The 21,594-nt window shown below is 50.0% G+C and overlaps 7 protein-coding genes across 7 annotated transcripts; 3 read left to right on the forward strand and 4 right to left on the reverse strand.

The window, feature by feature from the left end:
- Window positions 1-936: 936 nt before the first annotated feature.
- LTR84_009268 (uncharacterized protein) lies at window positions 937-2,691 on the reverse strand (the record flags this gene model as incomplete). Its single annotated transcript, XM_064852808.1, has 1 exon — window positions 937-2,691. One exon carries the CDS (start codon window positions 2,689-2,691, stop codon window positions 937-939), a length of 1,755 nt encoding a protein of 584 aa, XP_064701033.1.
- Window positions 2,692-4,352: 1,661 nt separating this feature from the next.
- Window positions 4,353-7,280, reverse strand: LTR84_009269 (uncharacterized protein; the record flags this gene model as incomplete). Its single annotated transcript, XM_064852809.1, has 1 exon — window positions 4,353-7,280. One exon carries the CDS (start codon window positions 7,278-7,280, stop codon window positions 4,353-4,355), a length of 2,928 nt encoding a protein of 975 aa, XP_064701034.1.
- A 5,168-nt stretch (window positions 7,281-12,448) lies between these two features.
- LTR84_009270 (uncharacterized protein) lies at window positions 12,449-13,216 on the reverse strand (the record flags this gene model as incomplete). Its single annotated transcript, XM_064852810.1, has 1 exon — window positions 12,449-13,216. The coding sequence occupies one exon, from the start codon at window positions 13,214-13,216 to the stop codon at window positions 12,449-12,451; it is 768 nt and encodes a 255-aa protein (XP_064701035.1).
- Window positions 13,217-13,714: 498 nt separating this feature from the next.
- LTR84_009271 (uncharacterized protein) lies at window positions 13,715-15,006 on the forward strand (the record flags this gene model as incomplete). Its single annotated transcript, XM_064852811.1, has 2 exons — window positions 13,715-13,895; window positions 13,955-15,006. 2 exons carry the CDS (start codon window positions 13,715-13,717, stop codon window positions 15,004-15,006), a joined length of 1,233 nt encoding a protein of 410 aa, XP_064701036.1.
- Window positions 15,007-16,238: 1,232 nt separating this feature from the next.
- Window positions 16,239-17,132, forward strand: LTR84_009272 (uncharacterized protein; the record flags this gene model as incomplete). Its single annotated transcript, XM_064852812.1, has 1 exon — window positions 16,239-17,132. One exon carries the CDS (start codon window positions 16,239-16,241, stop codon window positions 17,130-17,132), a length of 894 nt encoding a protein of 297 aa, XP_064701037.1.
- A 147-nt stretch (window positions 17,133-17,279) lies between these two features.
- Window positions 17,280-18,696, reverse strand: LTR84_009273 (uncharacterized protein; the record flags this gene model as incomplete). Its single annotated transcript, XM_064852813.1, has 5 exons — window positions 17,280-17,611; window positions 17,664-18,121; window positions 18,184-18,280; window positions 18,342-18,498; window positions 18,556-18,696. The coding sequence occupies 5 exons, from the start codon at window positions 18,694-18,696 to the stop codon at window positions 17,280-17,282; spliced, it is 1,185 nt and encodes a 394-aa protein (XP_064701038.1).
- Window positions 18,697-19,144: 448 nt separating this feature from the next.
- Window positions 19,145-21,519, forward strand: LTR84_009274 (uncharacterized protein; the record flags this gene model as incomplete). Its single annotated transcript, XM_064852814.1, has 2 exons — window positions 19,145-19,615; window positions 19,726-21,519. 2 exons carry the CDS (start codon window positions 19,145-19,147, stop codon window positions 21,517-21,519), a joined length of 2,265 nt encoding a protein of 754 aa, XP_064701039.1.
- Window positions 21,520-21,594: the final 75 nt, after the last annotated feature.

The raw sequence follows: 21,594 nt of genomic DNA on the forward strand, positions 1-21,594 counted from the left end.
TGATATACTCCCTGTTCTGCCGAATCGATCAGTCACCCAAATAAAGACGGCTTACAAAGAGTGAAGCCATCGGGACACAATATGGTAAACACCAAATCCTTTCAGATGCACAATCAGAACCATCCCGTCTGTGTGTATCCAGGATCCAAAGCCAGAAATCCCAGGTCCATGATCTAAGAACAATACTGATCGATAAGCATCAGAACAACGAGCTTTGGAACCTCTTTAGTGAGCAAAGCTGGCTCTCATGAATCCAGACACTGGCGAGTGATATTGGAATCAGAATTTCAGGTGATGCCGTGGAAGAAGATTCAACACTGGTATGACACGACACGTCTTGATGACGAATGATACAAGAGACAATACAGGGGAGAGGCTTCGGAGCATAATGAGCATACGGTTTTCGTGCTTGACAATCAAGCAATGCTAAACGAGACAGGCATGAGACCATACAGCCTCTGACCACTGTTACAGTTCAGCCTCGCCAGAAACTTCAAATAGCCGAATGAAATTGCTGATTGTTGCTATGTATTCTCATTCCATTGCTACCAGGCTATCTATCCATCCGGAAGGAGCTGTCCTCCCGGCCATATTCCGAGTCCCAGCCAATTCCATGTTCCTCTGACAAAGGAAAAGGGACAAACAGTTGATCCATACAATAACAATATTGACCTTGCTTCAAATTGCATTCTAGTGTCCATCCCAACTCAAGTGCACACAATCCCAATAGTCGTGTAGCTTGCATGCTATGCGATTTCAATGCGATGCGATGCTCGCTCAACACCAAGACTAACCAACATAACAGCTGAAAGTCAAAACGCCAATAGATTCACCATTAATGTCCGTACGCAGTGGTCAGCAGCGGCCCGGGATGAGCAACAAGCATGCATGCATCTATCCATCTATCCATCTATGGATGCATCGACCTCAACCTCGCTACTCAAAAGCTATCCACTCAAAACTGCCATCGACATTCATCCAGTCTCTGGCGTCGAACGCACGATCCCAGCCCAGCATGACGGCCAAGATGCGACACGCGAAGCTGCTCACGCCGCAGACGACCTTGTCGCTGTGCGCCAGCATGGCCAGGTCGAGCAGGTACGCGCGGCCGAGGAACTCGCGCAGCTGCAGCGCCTCCTTGGTCGGGTGCGTGCGATAGTCCCGGTCTCGGTCCTCCGGCGACACGTCGAGCATCTGTCGCGGCGGCTGCGGCCGTGGGGGGCCCGGGGTGTCGTCCCGCTGTTGTCCGGTCTCTGAAGAAGAGGACGAGGAGGGCCTGCCCTTGGTCGGCTGCGGCCCGTCGGCGCCTTTCTGCGCCGTGACGTGTTCTGGCAGGCCGAGCGCCCAGAACGCGTCTTTGAAGAACCCGCCTTCCCAGCCGAGGCCGGAAGACAGCTTTTTCTTGCTCGCCAGTGATATGCGTGTTTGGGCGCGGATCGTGCCGGGCAGTTCGTTGTGGTCGTACATGTCTGCGTCGTCGGAGGCGAGCAGGAGTGTCCACTGTGAGGAGGGCCCGACCAGTTTGCGTGCTGCGCTCAGGTAGGTCTCCGGTGGCAGGTAGCCGAGCTGGTGGGCGAAGGAGAAGGGGTGGCGGTCGCCGCGACGTAGGTGGATGCCGACGAGGCCGTGGACCGTGTCTTCGTCTTCGTCTTCGTCAACGTTGTTGTTGTCATCATTCGTCGTGCGCAGTTTCAGCACTCGTTCGCGCACGTATTCGGCGTCGTCGCTGCGTAGTTGGAATAGTGCCTCGTAGCCGTGGCGTGCCATGTCGAAGATCTCTCGCTGTGAAAAGGTCTCCTGGAATGCGGCGCCGAACATCCAACCGCTGGTGGCGGCGGAGACGACGAGATGGTTGGCTTGGTGTGGGCAGGGGACTCGCTGGGCTGATGGTGGTGGCCGGCATTTGGGTTCGGGCATGCCGTTGAAAAAGGTCGAGTAGCTTCCGTATGGGAAGTGAGTGTCATCGATGAAGAACGCTCTGTCCTCACGTTCAGCGAGACTGTAGGATAGCCACAACCCCATCAGCGTGGAGCCAAGTCCGGGATCGGCTGCATCCAGAATGTAGGTCAAAGATCTCTCGCAGATCGGGAGGCCATGGTGTTCACTGGAGATGTCGATGCTGGGTGGTAGGAAATGGCTGGATTGTGCTTCTTTCACATCGATATAATTGGGTTCATTATGATAATAGTCCAGGTGTTGTTCCTCCTGCCATCCAGAGCCAGCGACGTGACGTGCCACATCTTCAACCTGTGAACAAACATCCGCATAGGCTGCGTGGGGAAGAGGAAATCCCAGGTTTGAAGGGATTGAAATTGTCCAATAATTCCGGCCATCGTAGTCAGTCACTGATAACGGCGTAGCATGGTTTGGTAGTTCGGATGCCTCGACAATTTGGTATGTCTTGCCCGTTGAAGTTAGAAATGTCAAGTCGGAAAGACTGTTGGTTGTGCTCCTCCCATAAGATAATAGATACCAGACACCAATAAGGACAGACAGCCAGAGTAAGCTTCGGACGATCTTCCGAGAATTGAGCTTCGGTGGTTTCTTGCCATGTCGTGGAAGGATAGATGGTAGCGATGGCGATGGGATGGGTGTCCGTGGTAACAGGTATTTGACGGAGAGATATTGAGGACGTTCCGAGCCAGTGATTTTCAAAGGTTTGGGAGGACTTGAACGACTTGATAACAACATCTTTTTGTGCAACTTGTCCTCATGTTGTGGTTGTGATAGCCTCATCCAGGAGGAAGAAGTTGATGGTGGTAAAAAGAGCTAGGGTTGTGATCTTCTAAGAACGATAAAGCTCGCTGAAATCCAGATTTGAGAGAGTTAGTGTCGTGAATTCGTAGTAACAAAGCTTGTTTGCAACGCTTTATGATGCGAGACAATGAGACCAAATAGCCTGAGTCCAGCACAAGCAGTCGAGAGAACAGTGAGCCACAAGCAAAGAACAGGAATAGTTTTTGCTATGTTGAGAGCTTTTTGATTGTTGGGGTTTGAGCCCTGCTCAGTAAATCAAATGGAAGAAGACTGGAGAGAACAGACAGCTTCAAAGTCGAAAAGACGAGGTTGTTGAAAAAGAAAACCACACGCACGGCAGGGGTCGATTGTCAAATCGACCCTTCAAAGTAAGTAGTGTGCTGCACAGCAGAGTCCACCGTTCAAGTTCGTGTCCGTGTCCGTGTTGGTATCTGTGTCGTTGTGTGGTCCAAGCCATCAGCCCAGACCCGGGTGGAGGTGATGATATGCAGGTACGCCTCAGTTCCACCGATGATGTAAGGATGCTGTGTTACGGAGAAAGTTGGAAGTTGGGGGCACCACAGGTGCGGATACGATCAGTGTTCAAATTTCAAACAAAGCAAAAACATGTACTGGCTTGAACGCAACGAGGAGCAGAGGAGGGCTGGAGGACGGACAAACAAAGACGCCAGCCCCCAAAGAAAAAAAGATGAAGGGGAGGAGGATGGTATGAGACCCCGAATCGAGAAATGGAAAAGATACGATCAACCAGTCTATCTGGAAATAGATTAGTTGGGATGTGAAGTAGAAAGCAGCAAAGACGTGCTCGTCAAGCTCAGGAGGCGTGGAAGCAATCCGTCTCGCCATCTCAGTCTGGTCCAACCGGTGCCAACATGAACCTGAAACAATCGACAGTTCCAAGTGGGTTAGTCCCATTCAAAATCCGGAATATCACTTTCTCCACTCTCCTGAGGATTTCATCACCGTCGTATTCAAGAGTCAAGAATGCGGATAATCAACACAGTCAATATTAGAATGCTCAAGGACCTCTTTGCCTTCCACAGTCATGTACCCAACTAGCTACATATCCCATGGAACAACCCAATATGAGTCCTTGAGGTAATTTACTCATCTCATCTGTTCAAGTCTTGGTCTTCCGAGCCAGGTTAAATAACCCATCATGGTGAAGACTTGCCAAGATCTGTCGCCAGTCTTTGTCTTCGCTTTTGCCCTTGCCCTAGCTGTGCGAGTAGCTGGAGCTGTACTAGTTACACTTTCTATCCGGGTATCTGGTATCTGAATGTTCAAGTCACATAAAAACGTCCGCCACCCACTAACCCAATAAAACCAGTGAGAAACTTGACTCCCCCTTGACCCAGTCAAAAAGCGCCAAAAATAATGCTCTCCAAGCACCAAGAACTGAATCGGAAGTCTTCTCAAAGCCTAGCATGCTCCATGGCTTCCTGTCCTGTAATTCCAGCATGTCTCTTATAGAGTATGCATCCATATCTCCAAGCGAGTCTTTGAAAATAGCAACGTGGTAAAATGAGATCTGGTCGTGGCGTCGTTCATAACAAGTAAAATTTCAAAAGAGTGTTGGACTTCAATCTGGTATCTCATGTTTCAATGGTCGAGTCCCGGTCTCGCAGGGAAGCCACCATACTTCCAAGTGACGGTCGCGCACCAGTGATACCCAACCCGCCCGTGCCCGCACTGGATGTCCGACGCGATTCCCGTCGTGCATTGGATGATGAACGAGATGGTATTCGTGCAGATGTACTGCGTGTTTTGGCGAGTTGCCCATTTTCAACTTTGTCCTGGATCATCTCATCCAGCATCTTGGACATTTCGTCCATGGTCTTTTTCTTCTTGTCCTGGGGCTTCTGTGGCGAAAGAAGTGTGATGGGACTGGCCGTAAGCGGTGAACGCGGCCCTCCTGAGAGTGGCTGAGTCGAAACGGTTAGAACCTGGGCGCTACCGTTGCTACTACTGCTCTGGTGGCCCAATTGATTGCGACTAGACTTGAATTCGGAGGAAGACATCTCCGGTGTCAACTCGGCGATTTCTCTTTTTCGAACCGCTGATCGGAGCGCTGCCACCGTCTTTTGCAGATCTGATATCATCTGATCCTTCTCGTCCAGCTTTCTTTGCACATCACTCTCCTCTCCGCTGCCCTTGTTGAAGGCCATGGAGACTCGAGAGTGACTGGATCGTCGTGCTTGTAGCAATCGCCTTTCGAGAGTGGCAATGTACCGTGTCTTGTCTTGAAGATCGGATTGTAGTGCACGCACTTGGGCTTGCAAGGTGGCTCTACCTTCGCTGAACCCACCTTCCCCATCTTCATCTTCGTCGGGTATTCCTGAAAATGGAGACATGTGTGCTGAACCACTGGGTACAGCGCTGAGGGACACCACAGATGGATGTCGCTTCAAGCCTGACCCAACTCCAAGAGTAGATTGGCTGGCTGAAGAGCGTACAGACCGGGAGCCTGCATATTCTGTACCCCCGGAAAGGCGTGAATGCATACCCAATGCGGATACCGAACCACTATTGACACCAGTCGATTTGGAACACAAGATCAACCGGTTCAGATGCTCGATGCGTTCTTTGAGTGCCGTTCGGGCCAGTTGCATTTCCAGCATTTGTTCTTCGTGGCGTTGTTCCGCCTCCTTCTCCAGTTGTCTCTCTTCCTTTTCAACCGCTGACTTCTGCTGTCCCTCCAATTGAGCTCGGAGGGTCGCTATTTCACCTCTGTACCGCTCCAAAAGACCCGCACTGACGCCGCTGCCTGACTCTTCGGCTGCTTTCTTCGCGTGGCTGACAATATTGTTCTTTGCTCGAGCTGCAAACTTCAGTGTGTTAAGTGTCTCTCCGGTATGGTTGTTGCCCGCCATGGTTAGCCCCGCCCCAATCTGGATGGTGCACAAGATGGATACCAAAGAATTTCCAGAAAGTGCTGGCTGGAGAAGTCGAGTAAGCTTGCTGTCACGGTAGGGTAAATGCTTGCCATCTTTGTCTATGGGATTGCCGTTCTTGTCTTTGGTTCCTGACAATTTGGCGATAACGGTTCCGAGTGTGAGAAGAGATTTGTTGATGTGAGCACCCTCCGTGCGACGCTCTTTATCCTCAGCTGCTCTTTCCGAGCCTGCCAGATCAATCAAGCTCAACGTGGATACACGCACTCCACCAGGTAGCATGGCAACTCTCTTTCCATTCTCGTTGATGGACCCTGATCCAGGTACTCTTTCTCGACTCTCCACTACGATCTGAACCACGGCATGACTTCGAGAACTTCGCGAGTTGAACTGCGTGCTGCCTGTACGACGCGACATATCTCCACGATGGATGACGCGCAGTAGTTGAGTGGGACTCTGTACAATCTCCTCCTTCAAGGGTGAAGCGTAGACACCTCGTTTGCTGTCTTCCCGCAACTTGATCTCTTCCTGAGGACCGGCGGTTGGTGGAGCCAGTAGGTCGTGTATCTTTTCGTTGTAGATCTCGAGGTAGCTGACTCGCAGTAAGAATTCTCGATGAGGAGTTTCGCGGATATACGAAAAGATGTCGGTGATTGCCAGTGGAATTACTCCAGGGCTAGTCATTGTCCCTTGCATCGAGAAGGTCTTGCCAGTACCGGTCATACCATAAGCAAACACCGTGCCATGATAGCCTTCCATGACCCGACGGACGAGTCTTTTTGCAGCTGAGTCGTACACTTTGGCATTGTCATCATGTTGAGAAAAGACATTGTCGTAGTGGTAATCTCCACCCTCCTTGCCTCGATAGGCAACCAGGGCTCTCCGACCATCAACCATCCATTCACCCTCGGATTGAGTGTTGTTCTGAGTGTTTGAGTCGGGCCGTACTCTCACACTGACGATTACGTTGCCCTTGACCTCCTTTCCTTTGGAGTTCCGTTTGGAATCTACATTGATGTCGTCCAAGTCCTTGGTGCGACCTCGACTTTCCTCGTCACCCTCCTCGATCGTGGTGGCACTGGTGGAGTAAGAACCATTGGCAGACGAGCTTCTGCTTTGAGGTGGAGAATGAATGCTGGATTGGGCGTCTGATATGCGGTGGCCGGCTCTGATAGATATCGACATGCCATCTCCAGCTGAATTCAATAGGCTAGGGGTCTGAGAACTGCGAAAGCTGGCTGAGTTGACCGCGCTGGCTCTCGGGGACTTTCTAGTCTTTGCGATATTTGAGTCACCATTGGATATACGCTTCTTGTTGGATGCCGTCGAGTTCATAGAAGCGGAGGTCGAAGGTCGGGATGATGCATTAGGTGGATGGGGAAATGAACCAATACTAACAGTTTTCCGTACCTGCTTGGAAGGCAAACCCGTGGGCTTTTCACTGGCCTTGGAAAGATCTGGTGTAGAATATGTAGGTTGGGGACTAGGTAGTACCGAAGGCCTCGATGGAGCCTTCAATCGTGACGGGGTCTGAGGGAGAGATTTTCTGGGAGCTTTGTTGGTTGGGATGGGAGGTAGAGCGCCCGTAGGCGGGTCGGCCAGAGGCCGTGAGGCAACGGGTAAGGACATGTTGCGGGATGCAGTGCTCTTCCCTGCGCCGTGAGGATCACCTGGGCTGTTTTGTCTGGCAATATTCTGGTGTTGAATTGAGGTTGAGCGGGTGAGTTATGCGGGGTTCATGTATTTTGACTGATCTGCACTCAGAGGCAAGTCGCAATGGACAGATGCTGGCTGGTGCTCTGTTGCTGAAACAATGACGTTCTTCAACGAGAAGAAAGTCGCGTGGTGCAGTAGCACAGATGGCAGGTAGATTGACGGAGCAACGGGTGGTAGGTCAGACACTTGTCAGGAGGGCTGGTGGTGTCTTCGTTGCGTTGATGTATGCATCCATCAACCAGACTGAGAGGTCTCGGTCGCAAGTAAAGGAGATTGGAGTGGTCAAGTACACTGGTAGGATCACGACGGCGTTGCGATGATGGTGGTGAGGTCTACCCCGAGGCATGCGCGGTTGAGCATGTGGGAGGTGTTGTTGCGGCACGAACAGGTCAAGTCTTGGAGGACTTAGAGAATACAATTGGATGAAGGGGTGGACAGCAACATGAATGTGATATTCGCAAATTGACTGGAGATGACAGAGCGACGGCGGAGGGTGGATGATGGATGGTGGTCAGTGGACAGTTGGATCAGCGATGGAGGGACAGGGCGCAGGAGACGTGCCGGGTTACGTGCCAGGGCGAGTAGGGTGAGTTAGGTAGTAAAGGCCAGTGTTTGGGGGGGAGGATCATGAGCCAGGGAAATCCAGGACATCGAACCTTTCAAAGGTCCGATCCGTTTGTCAAGTGCGGTGCTAAAAGGCCCGGGTAAGTTAGTGCCTAGCTAGTGGCGCTGGAGGGGAGCCCTTTAGCTTCAGTGCCTGAGCCAGAAACGCCTAGGCGGCCCTTGGCCCACGCTGCTTGGCCGTCTTTGCACCCAGGACTTGCAGATCAAGGCCTACTAGGTCCATCACTAAGGCACCAGGGAGAATTACAGGCCTGGCACACCAACGCCAACCCCTCCAGAGTTTAATGGGGAGCCCGGCTGTATTGGCCTTCAGACAAATCTACCAGGAGACTTTGCGTACCTGATCAAAATTGCAAGCACTAACCCATCAAACCGCGTCTTTCGAGTTCATCCCGCCATTCTTACTTGCCATTTGCCTGCCATGAGCCCCATGGCTGCCCCCATGGCTCGTCTTTGCTGCAGCCACTTTCCGCGCATGGCACTTAAGGGTCACTCCCACCTCTGCAGCCCCCGGCAAGGAGCACAGCAATTGGTCTACCGCCCATCTTCCCCTGTTCTATCACTCAAATGTCAAGTGCAATATCAGTGATCATCACAGCTAAGTCTAGCCTAACAACGCGGTCTCTGCCAGTTCCCTGGGTGCCCTGGGAGTCGGGACATGCTCACATCACGATCCACCTGCCAGACATGTGAACATGCTGCTGCAGTGTGCACTCTTTTATGGTGGTCGACTCATTTTCATGCCGTCGAAATTCCTCACACCTTCCGCGAGCTCGCCTATTGTTTCTGCAACCCTTTCTAGGTAAGCGATTAGACGCGAAGGCCTTTTTCCCCCGTGATCTTTCTGGGCATCATGCAAGGAACGAATTAATCTTCCACTACCATGTGCTCGTGCTCAGATGTATCAACCTTTGGTTTTGAATTCTCGTATGATTTGGAAGCGGAGTATTTGCTCCTCTAAATTCAAGTCTCTGGGTCCTCCAGTTCGTCATCGTAAGAAAAAAAACTACAAAGCCCAACTGGGCCGTGCATTCCTCCCGTAAGTCCCGTGCCCTGGGCCATCGCTTCCGAGGGTACCCTGTCAGCATGCGTGTGGCTTGCAACCTAAGATCCCCCCCGGCCGCTTATTCCGTGGGAGCATTGGGCTTGGCCTCTTAGTCCCTCCTAGCACGGAGGGCAAAGTGCCTGTCTTTATCAAGCGAGAACAACCTCATCTCGGTACCAGATGCTCCTCGTAGTTGAAAAAAGGTCCATATCAAGTCCAGCAAGGAACATCTCCTTTATGACCTGCTCGCGTACAGAGTATACGGGCACCAGAGCGATGGAATAATTGTCATCTATAATCTTCCGGCCAACGTTATGATTGCAAACGGATATGCGGGCGAGGGGAAATTTTGCAATGTTGTTGAAAAATCTTGTCTTGCAACCCGCAATGAGTTAGGTAGTGACCAACTAGTACGTGTAGTGTAGCCAAATCACGTCACATCTGTATCCATATCTCCTGTGTACGGATACCTCTGCTGTACCCGGTATGTGAGCGTTCGGAGCGGTTTATGTCCAGAGATGGAGTTGCGCTCCTTCCCTTATCGACGCGTACCAGTGAGCAATGAATCCACCAAACGCCTCTGCTTAGCTTGTTCAAACTATTCAAAGTCAGTTCGTTTCCTGTTCCGCCCGTCCCACTATCAAGGAGGAAAAAGCCAAAAGATTTATTCCAGAGGTCATCATTTGCCTCATTGTGCTGTTTCTCCCGAATCTACGGATTTGATACCCAACTGGCCATTCCAAGGACTCTGCAAGTGCCTCACTGGTACAGCAAGCGAGCTTTCACAAGCATGGTAACCTGGTCAGCTGTCAATGGCCCTGTCCAACGTCTTTCCCCGCAATAGTGCTGCAATAGGGGGTTAGAAATCTCCCTGGGTGCTCCTGGTCCCAGTGCAAATCCCCCAACTCGTCGGGGTCGATCAAATCCAAATTGCAAAGTCTCTGCTATGCTGGTGTGGACTTGAGTACCTCAATTGGTGAACGGCATTTGGGGAGCCAAGCCGGAAAGAGAAATCATTCGGAGATTTTTTGGATCTTTTGAGTATCGTTAGTTCATCACACTAATCTCGAAGCTGAGCCTTCTTTGCGCCTGGTCTTTGATCTTGACGTGCCTCGGAGACGTTGCATTGGCTCAAAACGCGTCACCATTCATCATTACGGGCCCAGCAAAACCGACTCCGCGCACCGAACGGTACCGAGTAGTAAATACTACTACTCCAGTCTCCGGATGGCACTCATCCCACTCGAAAGCCAAACTCTAGACAGAGAAAGCTCAGACTAGCAAGAACTGTGGCCATAAACCAAGCTAGAAAATAGCAACAATCGCCCCCCTATGTCGACGCGTTTGGAGCCGGTGAAATCCAATCATCGAGGAGAGCAACATTGTTGGGGGTCCACCTACCCGGGAATCGGAATATCGAGACATTAGTGAGACACAACCGAAACCATCTCGAAAGCTCAGCCTTCGCCAGAGCCATGGTATTTATCTATTTCAAGAGAATTGACCTTGATGTGACTGGGCCGAAATGACAGAATGATAGTCGCCGAACTCTTCGCTTCGTCAACAAATCTGACACAGACCAGTTTGAAAGGACCAAGAGAGTTCGATGATCGTTCTACCACCATCACAGTGATGGGGATTTGTATGGAATTCCCTTAGCTTAAATGCTTCCGTCCTCCAGGAGGGGGCACTCAAGCCACATCACGGAATCGGAATCGCCACTGGGCCGTCTCGCCGAGCATTGGTGATAGACAGGAAGGATGCATAATGGTGCGAGGGTTCACGTTTGGGACTGTGTTTGGAGTCAAGGTTGTTGTCCTTCTATAGTGGTTTTGTATATCTGTCTTGTCCTGGGCGATGTCTGTCTTCGTAAGATCTTATGGCAGGGAATCCTGGACGGCAATGGTGAAGCCGTTGTACCTGCACCCGGCATGCTCAAACATGCCAGAGTAACAGGATTTCACGTTCGAAGGGGACTGGGCGACCACTTGATCTTAATAGCACAAGAATTTCATCGGCGATGAAATCCTGGATATCAAATGCCCTTTCCGAATATCCCGTGGTTCTTGACCCCAGCGGAACAATCACCTCCCGGCTTTTGTGTCGAAGTGCACGCCGTTAGGTCTCAGGCTAGTCACAAACAGACGCACTAGGAAGCCATTATGTCAGTGGGTTGCGACTATCTACAAGTGCATCGTCAACCTGGAACCAAATAAGAATGTAAATATCGAAGGTACGGAGTACATTGCGCGGGTCGAAGAACGTTAGCATGGTAGATATGCTCTTGACCAGGAGGAGGTAAGGGGCCAAAAGCGCTGTTCAGATCTGAGGAAAGAGTTCGTAGGGTCGCGCAAGGACTTAGAGCAGCACCCCTGGAGACCATAGAGTGGACCATCGTGTCTCTCAGATCGCACTATGTTTAACGTCATATCGTCGAGGCATTGATGATCTGCTGATGTCGTGAGCAGCACTTGGAACCTCTGTCATAAACTTTAACATTCATTGTCATGATAGCGATTGCCCTGTTTGTGGAATTCCCCAATGTGAAGCACTCTTTTCGTGAAGAATGAATGATTCAAGGGAAATAGCCATTTAAAAGCATGACGGTCAAGCAAGTAACGGACAGACCGTCACCTGCCAGCAGTCGACTCAGTTGATGAGTCTCAGCAGCTTCGCGTCTTTTTCGAGTAGAGCGACCGCTGCTCGGAGTCGACTGCTATGGGAATGCCAGATGTTCCGCAGATTACGTGAAAGTTGAGCTTTTGCCATCAGAGGCAGAAGAAGTTGCATCCTGGGAAGCTGTACCTGGACACTATTATCAGATGCCGGGTCCATTCAGTGGCTCAACGACAATATGCAGCCGGATAAATTCAACAGGGTCCGATGAGTGCTGGGTGGAAAGCGCAAGGTTTTGTGACTCTTGCAGATGAGAGGTATTGATGAGCCTGGTGTGGCTACTGATGGCCAGCACGGTGTTCTACTTGATAAGATAGCTGTACTGTCCTGTGAGTTCCTTCCCTTTGGTAGATATGTTTAGCAATAGTCGGAACGGTTGTAGAAGTTAGAGCGATTAGAATAAAGCGGTAACGGTAAAGGTAAAGTGTCCTCGGTACCGTTTCACGCACTCGGAACCCTTGACCAACTAAACTACGATCAATATCAGATCAGACTGTAGATAGACGCTCCCAGGACGTACCTAAAGGAGCAAGGATAAACCAGACCAAGGGTGTTAAACAAATTGAATAGTCCCAGTATTGGGCTTCTGGGCCGAACGCACATCGCAACCTTTCTTCTCAATTGTACAATGCACTCCTCTTCATGCTGATAATAGTACAGATATGTATGACACCATCCGAGCCAAAGACAACTCTGCATACTCTGCTTCGTGAAAATTACGAATCAAAGACCACAATCATCTTGCAGCTTTATTCGCCTCCACCCTCAACTTATGCAGCACCTCAGCCCTACGTCGTTCACCACCATGGATCTTACGGCCTCGCTTGTGCTCCCACAAACCCTCCGACGCCGTCACGGTCGCGCCGCTTTGAGAGGTTCCCTTCATGGGCAGCGCAGCCTTGCCCGTCACAATGTAGCCGTCCTTCACCTTGTAACCCTTGGCCTTTACTAAATCTGCCGTAGTTTGTCCGCGCTCCAGCACATACGTCTCCGACCCATTAGGCACGTTCAGCACCAGCTTCTCCATCCCAGGTGTGTGCGTGATCGTGACCTTCTCATCCTCGGCTTTGAGTTCTTTCGTTGGTATGCAGGGCACTTCCACAACCCGTAGTTCCGCAACGCCGTCCTTCACATACTTGAAATCGCCGCCGACACCGTACTCGCCGCGTCGGTACTTTTCTCGCCAGCGCAGAAGGTAGCGTCTAGAGCGTGGTGGGTCAATACCCCGTTCCTTCAGCTGGCTTGATGTGAGCGTGAACAGTTCGTCCCACGATTGCAGTTTGCTCGCGTGTTTCTTCATTTCTCGTCCGATTAAGGAGAGGAATGTTGGTACGTCAGGGACGAATGGTATGGGTTTCGGGATCTGTCCATCTTGGGGTAATCCGCGGTGTAATTCACGGCGGCATGGTGTGCAGATGTAACTTTGTGGTAATAGGGATGCGGATGATGGCCGTAGGAAGGAGGTGAAGAGAAAGGTGCTGGCTCTGGTTTGTCGTGTAATCATCGTTGTCCGTAGAAATTATGGGGCATGCGAAGGTAGAAGGGCAGAGAGACCGTTACTGAAGATGCCAGGTCTGTGACTCGCTTGATATGTGTTGGAACTTTGGATTGTGCCGTTGTCCAAAATTTTGTTCTGGTCGAGGCATCGGAGGAACTTTGAAGCTGCAGAGCCTCCCGACAGCCGCCAAGCTTTGATGCCAAGATATGATCGAGCCTTGCCGCTTGTCGTTCTCAGACCTTCAACTTCGACATACATGTTACATGCGAGAACATACGACAATTGTGGAGCAAAACTGACTGGATTTATTCGTCTTTCGGAACATGATACCGTTGTACATTCAAATGTGAGCAGCAAGACCGCAAAGATCGCCTCCTTTCTACCGAGTACAAATCAGGAGAGAAGGCGAGCGCTCGTAGTCCTCATCAGCGCCAGGACGAAGTATTCACCACTGTTGTGGATTTGATCAGGATGGCGCCTCCTTCTAATGCGGTGTCACCGCTGATGCCACGTTCACCCTCAAATATAAATGCCAATCTTTCACCCTCCAGAGCCAAACCACTTGCCATGCGAAAGTCGATAGCAAAGTCACAGTCGGCAACTGCTCCTTCTCCTCGTAAACCCGTGGCTGACTTCGACATGGCAGAGCAAATGAATGAGGACATTAGCAGCAAATATGTCAAAGGTCTGCTAAACCCATTCCCAAGCTCTCCACGGATCTGAAATTGACCTATCTCACTTTAGGCAAGAAGTTGGGTGAAGGTACTTACGCAATTGTGTACAAGGGCCACCTACGGTCAGATCCGAGTGTGCTTGTGGCCATCAAGAAATTCAAGGTCGATCCATCACAGCAGAAGGAAGGACTCAATGTCGATACGATACGAGAAATCAAGTATCTACAGGAAATCTCACATCCCAGTATCGTTGCTTTATTGGATGTCTTTTCCTCCAAAGATCAGAACATCAACATGGTCATCGAATATTTTTCCAACGGCAATCTGGAGGAGCTTATTAGAGATAAGTCTGTCAGTTACGGTGCTGCCGATGTGAAGGCCTGGATGGGGATGTTGTGCCGAGCAATTTACTACTGTCACTCGAATTTCATCCTTCACCGTGACATCAAGCCCAACAATCTTCTGATTGCAGCGGATGGTGAGGTCAAGTTGGCCGATTTTGGTCTTGCCCGGTCTTTTGGTGAGCCGCGGTATCAGATGACCTCGGCGGTTATCACCTTGTGGTACCGACCGCCAGAGCTACTCTTCGGAGCACGGCAATATGGCGGTGCAGTCGATATCTGGAGCATAGGGATGGTGTTTGCAGAGTTGCTCATACGTCGACCTTATGCTGCAGCGGACGTCGCAGATCAGCAGGTGTTGGCAAGTGGCGGCGGCACGGTGGCGCAACTGGACAAGATCTGTGAAGCTGTCGGTACGCCAAACGAAGATAACTGGCCTGGGATCTCGAAACTTAGAGATTACTTTGAGCTCGAGAAGAAGATTCCAGTGCGAGACAAGACGTTCTACATGCAGATGTTCCCGACAGCAGGCTCTGTTGGTGTGGACCTACTCATGGCAATGCTCAAGCTCGATCCAAGAAAACGAGTGACTGCCAGAGGATCTCTGGAGCATGAATGGTGGAGTGTAGATCCCAGACCAACCGATAAAGAGAATCTTCCCAAACAAGGGGGTGGTGCTTCCAAGATGGCTGCAGCCGAAACCGCAGCTCCGGGTGCGGTGGTGGACGAAAATAAATTCAAGGGCGTTGCGAAGAAGCTTGACTTTGGCGCGGCGAGATGAATTACAGTAGATTGACACCGATCTATGATTTTGGTCATCCTACTCCCTGGCTAGGACCATGGCCACGGAAATCTCAATACGCCACTTTTCCCAGCTTTGAGACTAGGAGATGGTCATGGCCTGGCACACAATGTCATCATTGAGAATTGCTGCAACACTTTGTCCAACGCGACATCAGTCACCTCACCCAAGTCAACGTGGTTGGGGACTGTGGCGACTCAGCAGCAGCTGATCTTTACTGGACGCATTGAACGCATTTCCGGAGTTCAACTGATGCACTGATGTGAAAGATGAACAATGGGTTCAGGTCTCCTCTTTTGGAAGAAGAGTATCGGCTTTAATGTCAAGGTGGAGGAAAGTTCTTTCGATTCAACAATAAAAACAGCGACGAAGTGATGAAGAATACGATATGACGGTAGCAGTCCACTCCGTGACTCGAGCAAAACAACCTAGTCAAGCGATGCGAAATTCAAATCCCACCTAACATTTCGGACTCTAACACATCCCCTGCTCGCCAAATATCAAAAAGAAGAGCCATCAAGCAAGACTCAAAAAACTATCACCACTTTCCAGGTCCTGTTCCCCCATTATGAGGCTACGAGGAACATGGTAGGTGGTTTAGAAAACCCCCTTAGCCTAGTTTGAACCCCCGACCTTCGAACTCGAAGGATTGGGCGAGCTGATTCGGCTAGTATGCCCCTTGGCCTGGTGAATTGTTTTATTTCCAGGCTTTGGGGCATTTGGTGACAGAACCTTCAACTTTGCAATATATGTAGGTGAATGATGGTGATGTGAAGGTGGTAGTGAAGTTTAGGGTCTAAGCAAGAGTACTAAAGACCTTCTTTCACATACAGAACAAGCGCCATTCGAGGGATCACAATTTCAGAGTCTCCATATAATTCGGAATATTCTAGGAATCGGATAGAGGTCTTAAAGCTCTTATATGAAAGATAATCCCTCTAAGTAAATAGGAGACTTATTGAGAGTGCTTATGTAATCACCACCTCCACGGCTTTAGCTACCAGCGAATATTTTCTAACTTTGGCTGCAACTCCAAAAGTTCGAGACGACATATTCCATGATATCATGACGCGTTTCAAGGCATATCAGTTCACTTAGATCAACGATGGCGGAAGCTCGTCATCACACAGCGCGATCAATCTACTAAGTAGCGTTCCACTTTCATTGCGCACCTTCATCACACCAAGCTCTAAGACTAAACACGACCAAAGATGGAGTCTGGCAACAGATCAAAAGTCACATTGTTGATTCTCGGAGGTGGCTGGACATATCAATTTCTGCAGCCGGTGCTCGAAACCGAAAAAATCACTTACGCGGCAACAACAACAACTGGTCATGATAATACCATCGCCTTTAAATTCGACCCGAACTCGGACGACCTCGAGGCATTCAAAATACTGCCGGACGCCGACTTCATCCTCATAACATTCCCACTTCGAGGCCGTGGCCCGTCCACCAAGTTACTTTCTATGTATCATAAAACCCATGATCATACCAGTAACGGCGAGATCTCCAAGGAGAGAGGTCCAAAATGGATCCAATTCGGATCAACAGGCATCTACACGCATTCTGGCTGGAGCGATGAGAGTTCCCCTATCGACGATGCCAATGAAAGGGCCATTGCGGAAATGGAGCTCATCGAACTCGGGGGTTGTGTCATGAATCTTGCAGGGCTCTATGGCGGGAGCCGCCAACCCAAGAATTGGGTCAGTCGTGTGGCGAAGTCGAAAGAGCAGCTCGCGGCGAAAGGGGCCTTGCATCTCATTCACGGTCGAGATGTGGCCAGAGGAGTCGTGGGCATCTTGAAGAGTGAGGGCGACCATGGCCAGGCTAAATTGTTTGGGAGGAGGTGGATTGTTGCTGACGGTGTGTCGTATGACTGGTGGGCACTGGTGTGGAATTGGATGGGCAAGCAAGAGGGGGATGACAGTAACGAAACTTCCGAGGAGAAGGTCAAGTATCGCAGCTGGGTCTCGGAGTTACTGAGGGAACAGAACATCAAAGGACTGCCTCGAGATATGGAACTTTTGGGTCGTAAGTTAGATGCTCGTGGTTTCTGGCATGCGATCGGCATTCTACCGGAGATGTCGATTACAGGGTCATGAGCGAAATCACGAGCAGCACAGAGCTCACACAATGACTGGAGTGGGCTAAAATTGTGACGATTGATGACCTGTCTTCCATATCTATTTCAACGAGACCAAAAACGAATGAGTTGCGAGTTTCTCCGTCCACCTCTGCTTCACGTCGACCTATTCATCGAGCTTCTTTCTCGGAAGTGTTACGACTATCACTGATTCAGCTTGAGTGGTACTATAATCATGGAAATGAAGCAGGTGCAGGCCAGCCTGCTCAATCAGCGATTCCCATTGACTCCTCGTTCGCTCTTTGCCGCCAAATGTCAGATTCATGGTCACGTCTCTCATTGTCGCATGCCAATGTGCGTTCACATCTGGAAGGACGATCTCATCGATCAAGATGTGTGAATCATCGCGAAGGGAGGCTGCGAGATTTTGCAGGATCTTGATGCAGTCTGCATCTGGCCAATCATGCAGACAATGTCGGATATAGTAGAATTGAGCACCTGGGACCTCTTAGTTCAGTTCCATGGCAAGGACCAAGGCCAATTGCATTACCTTCGATGTTCTGTTTGTCGAAAAAATCTTGTACCACTGTTTTCACGCCTTCGATCTCTGGAAGTTGCTTGACAGATTCAGCCAAGTCTTCCAGAATAAGCCTCCCCTTGAGTTGAGGATGTTTGTCTCTCAGCTGCACCAGTTGATGACCATGGCCACCTCCTACGTCCACGAAGAAAGGTCTTTCGAAATCTTGTGGGCTGAGCTGATTTCCAACGGCGGCAGCCGCATCGTCAAGGATCTTGAAGTCCACAAGCCACTCACTTCCTTGCATCATGGTCATCACCTGCTGCATACAGGTGAACATCTTTGGCTGCTTCGAGATATACTCGAATGCTCCGAGGTCAGTCTTGAAAGCTTTTTGGAATGGGGTGTTCCGGCCGTCTGTGATGTCCTGGTATTTTGATTCTGCAAGAAAAGATGGAGATGCCTGGATGGCAGGGCCCAGAATGTCGAAGCTACCAGACCTGGTCAGCGCCGCCACTCTTTACACGCCGGGAAGCTCTGCTCAGTGACTTACGCATGGACCATGCCAGGCTTTATAACAGGGTGTGCACAAACATGGGTCAATTTGTTTGCTTGGTATTCATTTGGTCTGGGGTTTGTCATGTAGCCCACTGATGCAAGGTATCGGAGGATCCGCTCTTTTCCAGAAACCAAAGGTCAGTTGATACAGACAATAAAGGTCAATGGTTGATCGGCTACCAAGAAGTGCAGGAGATCCTCCCGAACGTTCTACCAATTGAGTTACCGTCAGAGGTTTTGTGTTCTCCTTTGCGAGCTCGGCGAATAATCCCAATTCTGCTCCGACATAGATGATAGCGAGCTCCAATTGCTGTGTGAAAGTGTCAGCTCAAGGTGTCGGCAATTCTGTAACTCAGAGCAAACGTACTGAATTGTACAATCTCAAAAATGTGTCTTGAGGAGATTCCCATTGGATCTGCAGACCCTGGAGACTCTGAACCAGCCGAACACGCCCAGCCTCGTCAGCCTTGCCCGCAAAATCTTGCAATTGACTCAGTATTGCTTCCATTTTTGAAATCCGATGAGAGATGCGTCTTGCTGCATATTTCAAGATGCATGATATCTGATCTATATATATGAAAATATTATGACTGCCGCCTGAATGGTTTTGTGAAAGCCATCCCAATCGAGTATTGTCCGCTGGGTGAAAAAGAAAAACCCGCGGAAAACCCGCGGGAAGGGCCCATTTTGATTGGCTCATGCAACCTAGCTCCTGAAAAGGAGCTGGTAAACCTCTTCTACCGCCTTCATGTCTTGGGATCTCGCCCAACTTCATCTTTCGGTGTCACTTATGCCTTGAACCGATGCATACTTGCTGGACTACCAACGGATGTTCCATGGAAGAGACCTAAACTACCGCAACATTCGACCAGCTCAAACCATCCGTGGATCTTCTAGGCTGACAACGGATAACCCAGCAGATGATCAAAAGATAACTCAAGTATACATCGACAACCATGCCACGCAATACCAAAGACTATCACTACCAGCCTTACCAACGCCAGCGTCCAGTCTCCTGCCACTTCTGCAGGACTCGAAAACTTCGTTGTAATCGGGAAAGCCCCTGCTCGAATTGTTCCGCTCGAGGCATCCAGTGTCATCTCTACGCCTCAGATACCAAGGCGTGCACTTCCGACACGTCTGAAGGTCTTGATGCAAGCGATGCCCTAGGTACCCACAACGAAGTGACACGAGGAGTCTTGAGCCGCTTGGAGAGGCTTGAGCAGGCCCTTTTAAGCAAGACCTCCAATAATGCTCCTCCCAATTCCACGGAACTACGGACAACGAGCGCTGTTGCCAATAGAGAACCAGTCTCTCCCGCAACTCTTACTACCGGCCAGGCAGTGCGTGGTGGCGCTGTGACCAAGCCTACTCAGCTCGTCACGGACGCCGAGTTGCTCGAACATGAATGCGCTGAATTTTGCGAGGTGAGTGGTTCTACCCCTTGAACGGTCTTGACCTTACACAAATTTTCACCCACGATACTGCGGTATTTGTGACCCCCATGGGAAGAAGAATGTTTTGACACCGTTTCTAGGTTCTGTTCGTTCCCGAGACCATGCTATTCAAAGTCTGTCCCATTTCCCAAATCACAAGACCACAATCATACATTTTCCTTCCACCAAACGACCCCACATGTTCTTCCTGGGGTGAGCCAACCAAGTGTATATGGCTTCCTCATTACTCGGAAGCGAAGGTATTGATCGAAAAATACTTCAATGATCTATCACCTATCCACCACGTCATCCATGTTCCGAGTGTGCGGCAGCTTGTGGATGGTTTATACCATCAACTAGCCCCGGCTGATCAAACAATTTCCAGTACCAGCCCAGAGAAAGTCGCCTTGGTATTGGCCATGTTGACGAGCGCCATCCATTCCCAAGATCTACCTACTGCAAACTCCCAAGCCATCATCTTCACTACCTCCACGCTCTCAGTGCTTACATATTGCAAGTCAGTCGGTCCCGGTTCTCTTGAAGAAATCCAAGCAATGATTATATTGGCCTTCGTGGTGAGCCACTTGGAAGGTCTCTCCAGACGATATTGGTCGCTATTTGCGGAAGCGGTCATGATGTCAAGGGCTTTGGGATTGCATCTTATCGATGACGAACATCGGAAGCTGCTGGAATCCAGTCCATCGACTCATTCGATCAGAGCTGAGATGGGACGAAGAATTTGGTGGTACTTGGTAGCGACTGACTGGATGTTCGCCCGGTATCCAGGTCCATTCGAAGGTCTCTACACGATCAATCCGCACCACATGTGTGTACGGCAGCCCCTCAACATCGACGATGCAGATCTTTTCGACGGAATACATTTTTTCCAGGCTGACAAACCTATATCTCAACCAACAGAAATGTCGTATAACATCCAAAGAATACGATTATCCAAAATATGCCTTGAGATCACAGACTCGATTCCTTTCAACAGTCGCAGCTTTACTCACGAGCAGATCATGACTATTGACAACAAAATCCAAGATTTTATCAATACACTTCCAGAATTTCTGCGACTGGACGAAAATATATCCTCAGTGGTAGCGCAAACGGGCCTCTCCGAAAGGTTTTCTCGTGGGATCGTGATACAGAGATACATAATCAACTCTCTAGTGCACGCACAACGTTGCAAATTCCACCTCCAATATCTGGGACAAATTTCCACGGCCGTCGGCAAGAACTCACCGGAATATAAAGCATCTCGTGATATCTGTTTGAATACGGCAAGATCCATCATCCGCTTTGAACAAGCCCTGGAGCATGAAAATGTTGCATTCGCCAAAGTAAGGCTGAAATTTAGTGGGATCTTATATTGCCTATTCATGGCCACAATGGTTTTAGGACTCGATCTATGCTTGAATAAACGACCGTCGATAAGATTGAAACCCTCACAGGGGAGAGGGCGTGGTCACAGTCAACCCAATGTGGTTGACGAAGAACGGAAAGCCGAGCTTGTGCACGCGTGCAGAATTCTTGCTCAGGCCAGAAAAGAATCTCTCATGGCAGCCAAGCTGTTGGACTCGCTTTTCAATACATTGAAGAAACATCAAGTGACTGTTCCACCTCTGGACCTTCTGAAGACTGGAAATGGTGATGGCCAACAAGAACCAATACCCACCGATAGTTCAACAACGGTGTTACCAAGTATCGACGGCGAATTATCTCCTTCCGATGAAGATGCTGCAAGCAATCTCAATGCCGGCTTCAAAGATTTGTTGGATGACATCCCCGATCTGCCATATTTTGATGAATTATGGAACACCTTCAATGAAGGCATGGATTTCGATTCTCTCTGTCAAGGAGGTTGGTTTTCTGGTCGGGAACCACAGTTCTAGCATGATACGTGTGGATCAAGCACTACAATGTACCATCACTGCTCCTGATCGTGTAAAGTCAGTCCTGGATTTTCC

The sequence above is a fragment of the Exophiala bonariae genome (genome assembly GCF_035927105.1).
Source record: "Exophiala bonariae strain CCFEE 5792 chromosome Unknown scaffold_37, whole genome shotgun sequence".
Classification (NCBI taxonomy): Eukaryota; Fungi; Ascomycota; class Eurotiomycetes; order Chaetothyriales; family Herpotrichiellaceae; genus Exophiala; species Exophiala bonariae.